The following is a 14338-nucleotide window of genomic DNA, read 5'->3' as shown; positions in this document are numbered from 1 at the left end:
GGATATTTTGGGAAACCCCCGTAAAATGTTATTTTTAATACAACAATTGTGAAAATTTTATCTGCAGAGTGAGAAGGTTAATTTTGTTTCCCCCAATTACTATAACCTTAAATCAAATTCACCTATATATCGTCATTTTGCATGTTCAAAAAGTGTTGTAGATTATCACCACACAGAAAGTGATTCACAATCAGCAGAGCATAGTAATGGATTAAAACAGATTAACTAGATTTTGCATCCTGTCTCTCAGTGGTTCTCCAGCTTCTCATCTCTGGTCACATTTTACACCATTTTGTTCATGAGTGCTTGTGTGTGTCTCAGGGTCTGTTTGGCCGTCGTCGAGAGGACCTGTTGGCTGCCATGGCTGCTCAGGCCCAGGCTCAAGGGCAGAGTCAAGGCCAGGTTTCCGCGGTGCCGGCCATCCAGCCAGTTCCTCTGCAGTACAGCGACATGAAGGTGGCTCTGGAAAAAGAACGCACACGCTGCACTGAGCTGGAAGAAGCTCTGCAGAAAATGAGAGCAGAGCTGCGGTCTCTCAGAGAGGAAGGTCAGACTGCAGTTTATACTCATGTTTGCAACTCTGCACACCAACTTTAACTATAGTTTATTACTGTGACTACTACGACTATCTTCTTTGAACAATAGAAACACTTAACTCATCTTGATTAAACAATATATCTATTGTGATGTAGCGCTCCAGTATAAAGATCATGGTAACTCTACAAACCCGGCCACGTCACGGCAGCAGATGATTATGTCTGCCATGGTAAAGTCACCTGAACACCAGCAGGCCCCGACCAGCCTGGCACCCGCCAACTCTGGACGTAGGAAGGAGACTGCAACACCTGAGGGTGAGTGAAGAGATGATGTTTGTGGAAAAAAGCAACTTTTCCTCTCTAATAGAAACATACGTCTGGGCTCCATACTTTCCACGTACTGGCTCTTACATGTACACACACACACACACACACACACACACACACACACACACACACACACACACACACACACACACACACACACACACACACACACACACACACACACACACACACACACACACACACACACACACACACATAGATCTAATCTCACTCTCTTACTATCCTTTTTCCTTCACACACCTTTCAGAGAGAAGGAGGGTCACTTTTGAAAGTAAGTTGTTCAAACCCATGGTTTCTGCAGTTTGGTCTCTTATCTCCTTTTGTCTCATTCACATCCTTAAAAAGCCAGATTTTAAAAGCTCTGCACTTTTATAGAATGTCACCTCCCATCAGGCTGCTCGGGTGAGGCAGAGACACCTTCAAGTAAATTTACTCTGTTCAGTGCACAGCTTTAGAAATCTGAAGCATTTTTATCTTGGTTGCTGAAGCTTAGTCAATCTGATTTGCAGAACCCTGTTCTTTCACTCCACCCTAAACATCACATCATACACTACCAGAGATGCACCATATGATAACTTCACAAAACGCTGTTTGAACCCACACTCTGAACTTAAAATTAAAGGTATTATTCAGTCATTGCATTTCTTCTTACAAAAGAATAGACTGGATGATATTTATGGTAAAGTTGTGTCATTGTAACCTACTGTTGATGATTGTGATGAGATAGAAATGAGAATCAGAAACAAAAGGAAAACACAAGAAGAAAACATTGAGACCATTATATCAAAAATGTAAAATGGACATAAAAACTGTAGATATATAAATGTATATTATGGTAAAAATCCAGAAATTATAATGAACTATTTCAGTTGTTTTCTGTAAATATCTAGAATATGTGAAGTGTGAAGATAAACTTTTCAACCTCAGGCGACCACAATGTTTTACAGAAAGTGTTGTGGTGTGTGGCCGTTAAAATAAAGAGGAACCAACACAGAACAGAAAACTTGATATTGATTGGATAATGCCTTTAAAATGCAGCAGTGAGTGGGCACAAGCAAAGGGATTGATTCAATCAATATTCTTTTTCAAACTTTTTTTTTCTTCACAGTTGACTTGCTTATGCATTTTGCCAAACATCTTACAGTTCTTGGAAGCCTTCTTTTGTTGAACTGACTTCATAGCTGGTATGGTACAGCATGGTGCACTGAGGTGTTGTAGTGACCGATGTGCCTGGAGCTGCTGCCCTCACTGTGTTCCCTGACTGTGTTCAGAGTATAGCCGTCGTATGAAGGACAGTCAGAGGGACAGAGAGAGGGAGAGGGAGAGAGTGGTGCACCACAACACCCCTCATCGCTTCACAGTGGGACTCAATATGAGAGCTGCCAAGTGTACTGTGTGCCTGGATACCGTGCACTTCGGTCGCCAAGCCGCCACCTGTCTTGGTGAGTTCGGTGTGTTCACATAGAGAGTCATGGACACAGTGATGCACTTCATGTAAACTGAAAAAAATTAGCATAGATTGTACGGAGCTAAAATGAATGACCTTTTTTTCTTTTCTTTTTTTCTCCATTGTATAGTGGATATTGTAACATCTATCTTTTAATTCCAGCAATGTGGAACACATGTCTCAAGAGCAGTTCACCTTATCAGCTTCAGTCCTCGCATGTGTATTGTTAAGGGCACAAGGAAGAGCAGTGTCGAATTTGGTGCGATTTGGACATGATATGTTTAATATTAATAAACTTAGAATAAACAGGCAACAAGCACTCTGTAGTGGCTGAGACTCATTAACGTCAGTGACGTTGGCGATCACGACAACAGCAACTGTTTCTCCAGTTCAGGGTTCTTGACTGAGTTGAGCTTCAGGAGAACAGTGCGGTGGATATTTGTTGAGAAATTAAATAATCTTTTGTTTATTATTAAAGAAAAATAAGGAGTTGCAGAGAAAATCTTTTCCCAGCTGGAGAAGGACAGAGCTCTCACACCTAGAGTGGATCAGGAGGTCTAACCCCGAGAATAGAAAGAGAATACATTATTTTGACATACAGTTATCTGTGTTCTGACATTTACAATGACAGCTTGTTCCAGTCCCACAGGGAGTGAACACATTCCCTTATTAAGATTAAGATTAACACGTCCTTTATTAGTCCCACAATGGGGAAATTTGCAATGTTAAACCAGCAGAAAGACATCACATAAGTAGCATGCAGTACTTGGGTGAAGGAATATAAAGAAATTGAAATATACAACAATATATAGAAAAAAATATATAAATGTAATTAATCCGGTATGTAAAGAAATATGTTATGTGAATATGTACAGTGAATGGATTGCACATAACCGTTTATATTGCACAGAATTATCTATTTTCTTCAGTTTTCCAGGCTAGCTAAGGCAGCATAACTCTTGGTTAAAGTGAGGCAACTTAATCAAATTGGTAAACGTAGTAACGAGCAATAAGGAAATGGTCAAATCTGTCATAACAAACAGCAGCAGTGGAGCAGCTTCAGGGTTCTGTGGAGTCCGGCAGCAGGTTTTTATTTGCAAAACAAACAGCCTATTCCAAACAGGCAGGTTCAGAAAGGGCACCGCACTAGTGCATTATAAATAGGAGTGTTATTAAAATATGTGAGAGCATTGTGAGGGTCAATCTATTTTTATGATGGTTTGAGATTAACTGACTACTAGGGTGAACTATAAATGCTCCTTCAAATGACAATGTTCACAATAAACAGAATTTTTATATTTCTTAATTTATACACGTCCTTGTAAGGATGCCCCTACACCAGCCATTGGCACAAAGGCCTTGTCTGCCATTGCATTCTCTTAAACCATGTTTTTTCTTCTTCTCTCTCCTCAGAGTGTCACGCTTTGTGCCACCCGAAATGCTCCCCCTGCCTTCCAGCCACATGTGGCATGTCCAGCGACTGCTCCCTGCATCTGTCTGATGGGCTGTGTCGGGACAAAGGTAGCGCTCCAGGCCAGCAGCTCAAAGAAGCAGGTGGACACATGCACCTGGAAGGCTGGATGAAACTGCCCAGGTTAGCTATACGTACACAGTGGTGTGATCATTGAAGCTTTTCTCTTGCTGTTCATTAGTAGTGAATATAACAGATAATGTGCAGATAATGGATCAGGATGTCCACAAATCCTACTATTAACCTCTATTTTTGTGCTCAAGCCCATAAATGATGTCACTAAAATGAAAATGAAAATGATGCTGTTCTTCTGTAAGTTTTACAACCACAAAGTCAGAATGAGAAGATACTGAACTAAGGTTACAGGAACACAAACATGGTAGAAATGTAGGGTTGTTTGTCTCTTTTATTGTTTTAGTAATTAACTATAGGATGAAGATTGAGTCTGGTCCAGACAAAAGAAACACCTGATTGGTGGAACCAAGTTCAAATCATCCCATAAGTGGAACAATGAATCTTACTCTTATTATTTGGTAGATAACTTTATTCAAAGCAACTTAAAACAATAAAGCTTAAGTACAATAGAACACCTTGAAGTAATAACTGTTCAATCTTAAAGGGTTAAGTTGTGATAGAAATTTACCTGATGGGCAACAAGATGTTGCTCTTTGTATTCTATGTGTAGGTGCATAACGAAGGTTGAATACCAGTTCGTGGTCACATGCTCCAAAAGCTTTAACATCTGAGCTATGAATGAGCAATGAAGCTATTCTAGAGGCTTGTGATGCCCATCAGTCTATTCTGTGTATATGTTATATATCCATCATGTCCTCCATACCTGTTTATTTCGAGCAATAAAGTTTCTCTGGTGTGCCCCCTCCTGATGAGGCTGTGTCATCTCCTCCCACTGATCAGGCAGCCTCATGTTACTGAACCCTCTCAGGAACTCTCTGTTCTGTCTGGTGAATCCACTTATCTGGTACTTAAAACTGTTTTTTAAAAAGGGCCTATGTAAAGTATCCTGCAAAAACTGTTCATCTTCATGGTCTGTGCTTTGTCATGATGCAGTTTCTCTGTGTGTTTGCAGGAATGGGAAGCGAGGCCAAGGCTGGGAGAGGAAGTATGTGGTCCTGGATGGGACCAAAGTGTCCATCTACGAGATAGAGCCCAGGGAAGGTTGTTAACCTGTCTGGATATTTAACAGAACATCAGAATTCATACACCTACGACAGTTACTGAATACTTCCTCCAGTTTCAGTTCTGTTCTGTGTCTGTTACTTAGAGTCTGTGAAGCCGCTGGAGGAGTTCGACCTGTGTCTGTCAGATGGAGAGGTGATGGTTCATGGAGCTGTTGGAGCATCTGAGCTGCCAAACACGGCCAAGTCAGGTAAACACTCAGTGGTCTCCTAAAGAATGACGTCATATAAACTCCACATTGAAGACTTCAGTCTCTTCAAAGCGATTATGTCAGAGACGTTGTTGTTGTCAAAGTAGGGTCTGACACTCATTTACGAGGTTCCAGGGCCTCCTGTCAAATAACGCATGTTGCAACTTGTTTGCTTGAAAGCAAGGTTATGCAAAAACCACTGGATGGATTTTCACAAAACTTGGGGGACGGATGAGGTATGGGTCAGGGAAGAATTTGTTGAATTTTAGTGTGGATCGGGATCAAGTGGTGGAATCAACAACTTTTATTATCACTTTCCTTAACTTTGTAAGACAAACATGTTTTTCAACATTTTCACTGATTTTCCAGGGTATAATTCCGTAATTGAATTTAATGGGACTATTGGGCCTTAGTGGAGGTATGCGCTCTACTTAGTGCCAATCTAGATACTATAAATAATAAGAAACCATTAAACTAAGAGAAGTATTCTGAAGTCAAACCTTACCTCTGTTCCATGTGTTTCAGATGTTCCTTATGTCCTGAAGCTGGAGTCTGGTTGTCACGCCCCCTGCTGGCCTGGACAGTCTATTTACTTCATGGCTCCCAGTTTCCCAGACAAACAGCGCTGGGTGGCCGTCATAGAGTCCGTGGTGGCCGGGGGACGAGCCTCTCGGGAGAAGGCCGAGGCCGACGCAGTGAGTATCTCTGGAGCAGGCGGGGGTCAACTGGGGCAACTGCCTCTCTTCATCATCAGCTTCTGCTGACTCAAATAAACCGAGACCACTGTCACAGATAACTGTGTCATCTATGGCTGCGGCCTTAAACTCACTGTTTAACTGTATGGGGTTATTCATGAGGAGCAGATTTACCTTCTGAAGTCATTTTAAGAAACAGGTTTAGGTTTAGAGTTCAATGGATGACTCCCAGTTTCTATATGTGTCGTTAATTGTTCCCTTCTTCTCTCCTCTTCTCTTTCTCTCGTCTCTTTCTCTTTCTCTTTGTCTTTTCTCACTCCTGTTTGTTGCTTTGTCATCATGTCACATTGTATGTCCCATATATGGGCATGTTTTGTTGATTTGCTCTGTTCTACCCATTCCACTGGGTTTCATCGGATACATAGGCTGCTGTTTCCAAAAGACTCATGGTTCTGTCTCCTCTGGTCCAGGTAAAGAGTTACCAACATGTAACGTACAAGAGTCACTGACACACACACACACACACACACACACACACACACACACACACACACACACACACACATCATGAGGCACGCAGTAGTGCATGTGTCTGTCATTGTGTTGGTTGGTCACCCCTCTCCCTGCTCTCATCTCACCTGCTGTGACCTCTCTTCACTCTCACTGTCCTTGTGTCCTGATGTAAAGTTTGGATGCTGCTGAAATATTCTTCCCTTTCTTTGCTGTCCTACACTAATTCTTACCAAGATGTTTGATCATCTTTGGCCTGATCCTCCTCAGTCGTCCTGCCCAAAGGACCAGGGATCCCACAGTGATTTTGTTTTAACCTGCCGGTGAACTCGTCTGTTTTATTACCCCGCTGACCCTCTGCACACTCTTTACAGACTGGGACTCAAGTCACATGACTCTAGGTCATCATTTGTGAGACACAAGTCACAAACTGGATGACACAATCCTGACTTAAATGACCTAAAACTAATTTAATACTAACTAATTTAATAATCCATAATGCAGGTTTTCATTGGTAATAAATATTCATAGTAGTTTCAGAGTAGTAGAAGTAATAGTTGTTTCAGAGGCCTTACTGAACGGAGTAATGGAAATGAATCCAGTCTGTTGACATGTCTATTAATGGTCATGTTTTCAGTGAAAACAGAGTCACTAATGAGTGATGCTGCTAATACTGGTAATAATGAGTCAACAATCTACTTTTAATCTTAATCCATGGTCAGCTGCCTTCAAGATCCACCATGTGGACAAGGACTCTGTCGTAGGGTCAAGTCAGTAAAATGTGTTGATGATACATAATTTGATGAAGAGGAGGGGGGGACAGAGAAGCTCCATGTGTCATGTGTCCCTGGACAATCTTGACCGATATAGCAGCAGAACTAAGAGCTGGTCCAAGACAGACAGCTTTATTAAAAAGGAAGGTTTTAAGCCGACTCTTCGGAAAAGAAAAGTCTCATGTTATACATTAAATGTTTTTCTATCAGGGTTTACACGTGTAACAAAAAAATTGAAACATGAAGTAAAAACAGGAGTGTGACTGTGACTTGGTCCCACCTCTGACACTGTGAACCTGCACACAGCCACCCGGCCCCCTCTGTCCTGCTCCTCTGCTGCCCCCCCCCCCCCCCTGTGCTTGAGTCAAGGTCGTGACCCAGCTGACCTTTGACCTCTCTCCGATCTTACAGAAGCTGCTGGGAAACTCTCTGCTGAAGCTGGAGGGGGATGACAGGCTGGACATTAACTGCACCCTCCCTCTCACAGACCAGGTGCTGCTGTGAAGAATGTGTATTAAAACATATCTCATCTTACATATTAAATATTTTTACACCTTCTGACAGTAACAGTTATGTTGAAAAGTAGAATGATCTAACTAAATGGAGGAACATGAAGCTTGAAGCAGAGGCTCAGGGCTCACTGCCAACATTTGTGTGAGGTTTCACCATTTTCACCAGAATAATTATGGTTCTGTTTTGCTGCTGTGCTGCAGATCGTTCTGGTGGGCTCTGAAGAGGGGCTGTACGCCCTGAACGTAATAAAGAACTCCCTGACTCACGTCCCTGGTCTAGGATCAGTCTTTCAGATCCACATCATCAAAGAGCAGGAGAAACTGCTGATGATCGTTGGTGAGATGTCCAGCTTTGTCTTTTTCAACTGCTGATAAGTGTTCACTGAGCAGCAGGATTTGAGTCTTGATCTCAATTCAAAGCAAATGTCTCCTGCCTTGACAAGGTGTTTAGTTAGTGAGGCGACACCATTACCAGTCATCATTCAGATCTGTGAAGGACCACATTGCCGTTAGATCATTTTGGTGAAACTTGTAGATATGATCTTGTTACACAGGACAACACAATGACTCGTGTGTGTGTGTGTGTGCTGCAGGTGAGGAGAGGGCGCTGTGTCTGGTGGAGATAAAGAGAGTAAAACAGTCTCTGGCCCAGTCCCACCTGCCCAGCCAGTCTGATCTGGCTCCCTACATCTTTGAGACGGTGAAGGGCTGCCATCTGTTCGCTGCTGGGAGAGTGAGTCGTCTTCTTCCTCTCTGTGAAACCTGACATGAGGCAGATTTTCTGCTTCAAGACTTTAATGTGTTTTCTTGCACGCTAGAGAAAGATGTCATTGTACAAACTGACTGTAGAAAGTAATTGGTAAATGGTCTGTATGTATTTGGCTCTTTTCTTGTCTTGATGACCACTCAAAGCTCTTTACAGTACAAAGTGACACATGTGCTTTCTTACAGATCGATAACTGTCCTTGTATATGTGCTGCAATGCCCAACAAGATTACCATCCTGCGCTACAATGACAATCTTAACAAATACTGCATTCGTAAGGTGGGTACGACCTGTTAGTGCCATGCACAGTTTTTAACAGTAGTTATGGTTACACCATATTATACAGTGGAGTGTAAGAAACACTCAAACTAGAAGCATTAGATAATATAAAGATAAATGTTATAGGAACAAAAGAGAAATAGGATATAAAGGAAATAAATTAGAAGCCAAATTAAATTGTAAAGTTCAGTTCAATTTCACCAAGAGTCAACTGACTAAAATGCCCCCCCCCTGTGGTTGTATGTCCGCCAACTCTGAGACCTTTTACCATCATAAACCTTTTTATACCAAACATACCAAACTTAGCTAGAACTAAGAACTTGTCTTTAACTCACCTGCCTTCATCTGACAGGAGATTGAAACTCTGGAGCCGTGCAGCTGCGTCCATCTGACCAGCTACAGCATCATCATCGGCACCAACAAGTTCTATGAGATTGAAATGAAGCAGTTTGTGCTCGAGGGTAAGGAAACAACAAGTGTTTGATGTCTTCAATCAAAACACATGACATGTAAAATACTTAACAGCGGTTTTAGTGTTATTCTTTTATTCTGTTCAAAGGCAAATGTTGAACTTGACTTTATTTACTGTATTTGAGAGCTATAGTGCCAGCTACAGTGATATACAGATATACAGAAGTGTTTATTATTTGTTCACTACAGACTTTGTGTAAAATAGTATAATATTTCAGTGTTGTTTAAAGGTATGTGTGTAATCTGACAGTATGATGACTGGTCACCAGCTCAGTGTCTAACCCACAGACTGGTCCTGTGTTCTGTCCACTGCAGAGTTCCTGGATAAGAACGACATGTCTCTGGCCTCTGCGGTGTTCGCAGCCTCATCACACAGTTTCCCCATCGCCATCATGCAGGTGGCGAGCAGCGTGCAGAAGGAGGAGTACCTGCTGTGTTTTCACGGTGGGTTCAGCAAACCTCTCTACACACTCACATGAGTTGTCTCTTCACAGTGGAGACAGTGACACTCAGTGTAGGAGTAGATATAATACTAGATCATTACTGAACCTCACTGTGAGACAACAAGCGCCATTATAAACACTAAAGTATGTTTTCAGTTTTTTCATCTCCTGCCGTGTCCTCGTGGGTCTGATCTTTATTAGAAATACGAATGATAAAATTACACTTGTGTCTGATTTTAGATGTGATAACGTTCTCTTGTAATCTCACTGTCCTGTGCTGAAGTGAGATCCAACGAGAGGCAGACTGAGTGTATCTTTGTTTGTGTGACAGAGTTCGGAGTGTTTGTGGACACGTACGGACGAAGAAGCCGCACTGAGGAGATTAAGTGGAGTCGTCTGCCTCTGTCTTTTGGTTTGTAAACTTTCTAACACCTGCTGTGCTACGCTGCATTAATACAGAGAATCAAATGTTAATGTTTATATAATTCTATAGTTCATGTGTTACACGTGACATCTATGCACTTCTCCTGTGAGCGGGATCCCTCACTTGCTGCTCTCTCTGAGGTTTTCCTCCTGTTAAAGGGTTTTTTGGGTTGTTTTTTCTCACTCATGTTGAGGGTTAAGTGCAGAGGATTGCAAATTCTGGTTTGTGAATTTGGGCTTTACAAATAAGATTGATTGATTTCCTGTCTGGTGCAGCCTACAGAGAGCCTTACCTGTTCGTCACCTACTTCAACTCCCTGGACGTCATCGAGGTGCAGGGACACGCAGCTCTGGGGTGAGACTGATCAGATAAGTTTTACCAAGTTTTAAACATTTTTTATTTTTATCGTATTCACAGCATCACTGTCTGTTCTTCTACAGTCCGACAGTGCTGGCCCACCTAGACATCCCCAGCCCTCGATACCTGGGCCCAGCCATCTCCTCCGGGGCCATTTACCTGGCCTCGTCCTACCAGAACAAACTGCGGGTCATCTGCTGTAAGGGAAGTCTGATCAGAGAGTCTGGCGAGCTGCAGAGGAGCGGCTCCAGTCGAGGGTCAGCTCCCTCTGTAATGTTTGATCCCTTCACAAAAACACAACAAAGTAGAGACAATAGAACACAGGTTCAGTGACACTGTGTAGGAGACTAAAAGCACTTGAACACCTACAAAAACACATCATATCAAAACACATTAATTAAACTCTGAACAGTTTCACAGAGAGAAGCTTTTTTTATAGACTAGGCCAACATCATCATCTGCTGTAAACATGTAAAGTCTTCTTGTTCACACTTTCTCGTGACATGCTGCTCTCCGCTGTGTCTGTTACAGTAGTCCCAGCAAGCGAGGCCCACCCACCTACACAGAGCACATCACCAAGCGTTTGTCCTCGGGCCCCGGCAGCCATGACGGCCTGCACAGAGAGCCCAGCACGCCGCATCGCTACCGGGAGGGACGCACCGAATTCCGACGGGATAAATCCCCCGCCCGACCGCTGGACAGAGAGAAGTCGCCTGGCAGAGTGCTGGACAGTCGCAGGGAGAGGTCTCCTGGGAGATTCGGGGACAGCTCTCGACTCCATGCAGGGTCGGTCCGAACACAGCTCGCCCCTGTAAACAAGGTACTGCAGGAATGTCCTGGTGGCTGGATGGTTACAGGGAATTTCTAATGTCCCCAGTTCAGTTCTACCCAGAGTCACACCTGTCTTTCTTCCCCAGTTTCTTGTCTGTCTCGAACATGAATTGTTCAATTATTTGATCGCACAAAAGTTTCCTGTTCCTATCATGCAACGTTGTCATTTCAAGAGGCCTATAAGTGGACCAGTGATAGATACAGTAGATAGATGGATGGATGGATGGATGGATGGACAGATTCAAGATCAGATAGTGTGCACTCATCCGTATCCATGCAGTTGTCCCGAGTACAGTAACTAGTTATGATTGAGTGACAGCATCCTGCAGATCACTGTGCTGCGTTCTTCTGGAGAGACATTTTGATCTAAGAATTTGTTTAAGTTTATTTTCACGTGTCTTTTGATCAGTAGTACTATTTCAGCAAACATCGTGCCCAGTTCAATGTCAAATTCAATAAGCTGATCCATACTGAGCGGAAATGGGCGAATATTAGAGTGTGGACACGACCTGAGACCGTCAGCTGCCTGTTGAGCCCCGACAGGCTTGGGACAAAAAACTTAATGATATTCGGGTTCAGGTCGGTCATGTTGGCTGATGTTCTTTACACTGCTCATTTCTGTAATTGGGAAAAACAATCAATAACCATGCGCATCAGGGACATGGCATCACAAAGTCAGTGCAGTTTATATGAACAATATCAGGCTCATTCAACAAAAAACAGGAAGCCTGTCAGGGAGGAGTCAGGCTCAGTTTCTTCTTGGGCTCGGACGAAGTCGGACATAAAAATGCAGCCCGAGCCGAGCTCTGCTACATGTGGCTCATAAGGAATAGAAAAAAAAGTCTTATAAGGTAACACAGTATGTATTGACGTTAAATAAAAAGGGTTTTGCTATAACCCTTGAGGGGCTCCTCACAGTAACAAATCACAAGTTCTATTATTTCTAATGTTTAAAAAACAACTTTCCACAATGTCACAAGAGGAAAATATTTGGATTTGAAGACATTTCCTCTTTTCTATCTTGTTCATCAACTTTCGACCCCTTTATCTTGTGGCTCTTTGGTGGAGTCTCAACCTCCGGCTTGGGAGCTTTTCCTCTAGGGAAGCAAAAAATTAGGAAAACACAAAACTGCAGTAAGTAATCAAGGAAAATGAAATATAGGTTTATGCAGGAAAGAACAAGATAAGATAAGATAATCCTTTATTTGTCCCACAACAGGGAAAGTTGCTGTGTTGCATCAGCAAAGAGGACAGTCAAAAAATAAACAAATCAATAAATAAAGAGAATATAAAAAAATATGCAGTGTAAACAGATAATATAAAGAGGGAGCACACTCTGTTTACCAAATGTGTGTTTATCTGACCCTAAAAATAGTCCACAACAATACATCATTTACTCCAGTTTGAACAAAAACATTTTTTGAGTCATTTCAGACACACATCTGCTGAGGTGCCTCAGTAATGATGTCACTGATGGTTTTTTGTAATATCAAAGTATCTCATGTTGAAATTGAAAGGACGATTGTGACTCTCTGTCCCTGCTCTTGTCTTGCAGGTGTGGGACCAGTCATCAGTGTGAACCTTAACCTGCTCGTGACTCGAGGTTTGAAGAGAAACCGTTGGGAATCCTCGCTCCACACACATTCACACATCACTCAGGCTGACTGGCAGCCTCATTGCCTGTACATAGTGCAGTCTCTCTCCTCCACGTCCAACAACACATAAACCTGCACTGGGAGACGTCTCCTGCGACAATCCTCTGTTTTACTGAGTCGTGCTTTCAGTAGATTTGGTGTCAGCGAACCTGCACTGAGCTACACATCCAAGAGAATCTACTTTATAATATATATATCCTCAAAGTTGTACATATTGCTGTCTGAGTTTTTATAGATAAAGGGAATAGTCGGCTGGTGAAGCCATGTCTATTTTTTTTAAAACTGGGTTTGATGTTGCAGGGAGATGAACAATGTCAGAGGAGGTGACATGTATGAAGATTTGATCCGAATCTGAACACATCTCATTCGGTTGTTTCTCAGCTCCGAGAATCAAATAGATGAAAGATGAAGAGAAACTCAGAGGAAGCGACACTTTGCACATGAGATTGGATTTGAACAGGAGTTAAAAACGTTCTTGTTACCAGACCAGTCTTTCTTTGGATCAAATGTCTGGTCCTCTCGCTGCACAGCCTTTGATATAGACCTGCATATGGTTGCTTTATTGACAGTCGCCGTCCGGCCATACTTTGTTAAACTATTATTCCGCGGCGTTTTGCTCCAAGTGTTCCTTGTGTTGTTTTTAGCAAACCTAAGATGAAGAAACTTGCAGCTCTGCCGGCCAACACCGCCTCTGCTTGCTCGCCCCCCCGCTGCTGCTGATTATGGTGCAGATGTCCCGTGTCTGTGCAGTGATATGAAGTCTGGTAGTCCTCAGGGCTCGTCTCTTTCTTGTATCGTTTCTTTAGAGCCAGTAAGAGCACCGTCCATTCATCCCACCGGTGAGCATGACTAACTTACAGCAGCCCCTGTCGCTTCTCGATCTCGATTCTTTCTTGTGGTTGTTCTTTTCTGTCACTCGATAAGTAGACATTGATGTTAGTCAGTATTGACAGTATGATTTTTAGAGATGTATACGAGTACATGCATTAAACATGACTGAAATGTTCTGACTCTTTTCTTCTGTGTGTGTGTGTGTGTTCAGCTGCAGATCTTCCAGCCCGTCACTGGGAGCAGGTCTCAGCTGCTGCTAGCAGACAACACAGTAGGTTTATCTAGTTTATTTCTCCTTTAATTCTACAACAATGTAATGCTCTCTAAAGTAAATCCAACAAAAAAGAAAATATTCAGACTGAACGAGGAGCACTTGTTGTTACAGGAAGTCGCTATGTACAGCTCCACACTCCTCTGACAGACATGAGAGGGTTCAAAGTGCTTATCAAACAGACGAGGGGAGGAGAATGAAACAAAAAGCACGAGTGATCCCTTTGTGAGAGACCCGTAATAAAACTGCTTGGCACCAGTCTCTACCGAAAGAGAGACGCGCGCACACACACACGCACGATGCATTCACATGTTCACACTCACGTCAGGTGA

At 42.7% G+C, this 14338-nt stretch overlaps 1 protein-coding gene and 1 long non-coding RNA gene across 9 annotated transcripts in view; both read left to right on the top strand.

Annotated features, from left to right (window-relative positions):
* LOC117768391 (citron Rho-interacting kinase) overlaps positions 1 to 13911 on the top strand; it is a 47772-nt gene extending 33861 nt beyond the window's left edge. For 4 of the 8 annotated variants that reach the window (XM_034596677.1, XM_034596678.1, XM_034596675.1 and 1 more), the window contains exons 22-40: positions 322 to 547; positions 693 to 851; positions 1132 to 1155; positions 2156 to 2326; positions 3745 to 3925; positions 4890 to 4978; positions 5085 to 5189; positions 5715 to 5884; positions 7579 to 7659; positions 7881 to 8016; positions 8273 to 8412; positions 8631 to 8723; positions 9076 to 9184; positions 9510 to 9638; positions 9969 to 10049; positions 10337 to 10415; positions 10502 to 10675; positions 10950 to 11238; positions 12805 to 13911. In XM_034596677.1, the coding sequence (XP_034452568.1) occupies positions 322 to 547; positions 693 to 851; positions 1132 to 1155; positions 2156 to 2326; positions 3745 to 3925; positions 4890 to 4978; positions 5085 to 5189; positions 5715 to 5884; positions 7579 to 7659; positions 7881 to 8016; positions 8273 to 8412; positions 8631 to 8723; positions 9076 to 9184; positions 9510 to 9638; positions 9969 to 10049; positions 10337 to 10415; positions 10502 to 10675; positions 10950 to 11238; positions 12805 to 12828 (2460 nt within the window). In that variant the 3' untranslated portion in view covers positions 12829 to 13911. Of the gene's footprint in view, positions 1 to 321; positions 548 to 692; positions 852 to 1131; positions 1156 to 2155; positions 2327 to 3744; positions 3926 to 4889; positions 4979 to 5084; positions 5190 to 5714; positions 5885 to 7578; positions 7660 to 7880; positions 8017 to 8272; positions 8413 to 8630; positions 8724 to 9075; positions 9185 to 9509; positions 9639 to 9968; positions 10050 to 10336; positions 10416 to 10501; positions 10689 to 10949; positions 11239 to 12804 lie in introns of those variants that run through there. The other 4 variants (XM_034596682.1, XM_034596676.1, XM_034596679.1 and 1 more) reach the window with 4 other exon arrangements.
* A 133-nt stretch (positions 13912 to 14044) lies between these two features.
* LOC117768395 overlaps positions 14045 to 14338 on the top strand; it is a 29353-nt gene continuing 29059 nt past the window's right edge. The window contains exon 1 of the long non-coding RNA XR_004615061.1: positions 14045 to 14329. This is a non-coding gene — a long non-coding RNA (uncharacterized LOC117768395). The remainder of the gene's footprint in view (positions 14330 to 14338) is intronic.

Source organism: Hippoglossus hippoglossus, chromosome 9 (genome assembly GCF_009819705.1).
Source record: "Hippoglossus hippoglossus isolate fHipHip1 chromosome 9, fHipHip1.pri, whole genome shotgun sequence".
Lineage (NCBI taxonomy): Eukaryota > Metazoa > Chordata > Actinopteri > Pleuronectiformes > Pleuronectidae > Hippoglossus > Hippoglossus hippoglossus.
This window is presented reverse-complemented; position numbering and strand designations above follow the sequence as displayed.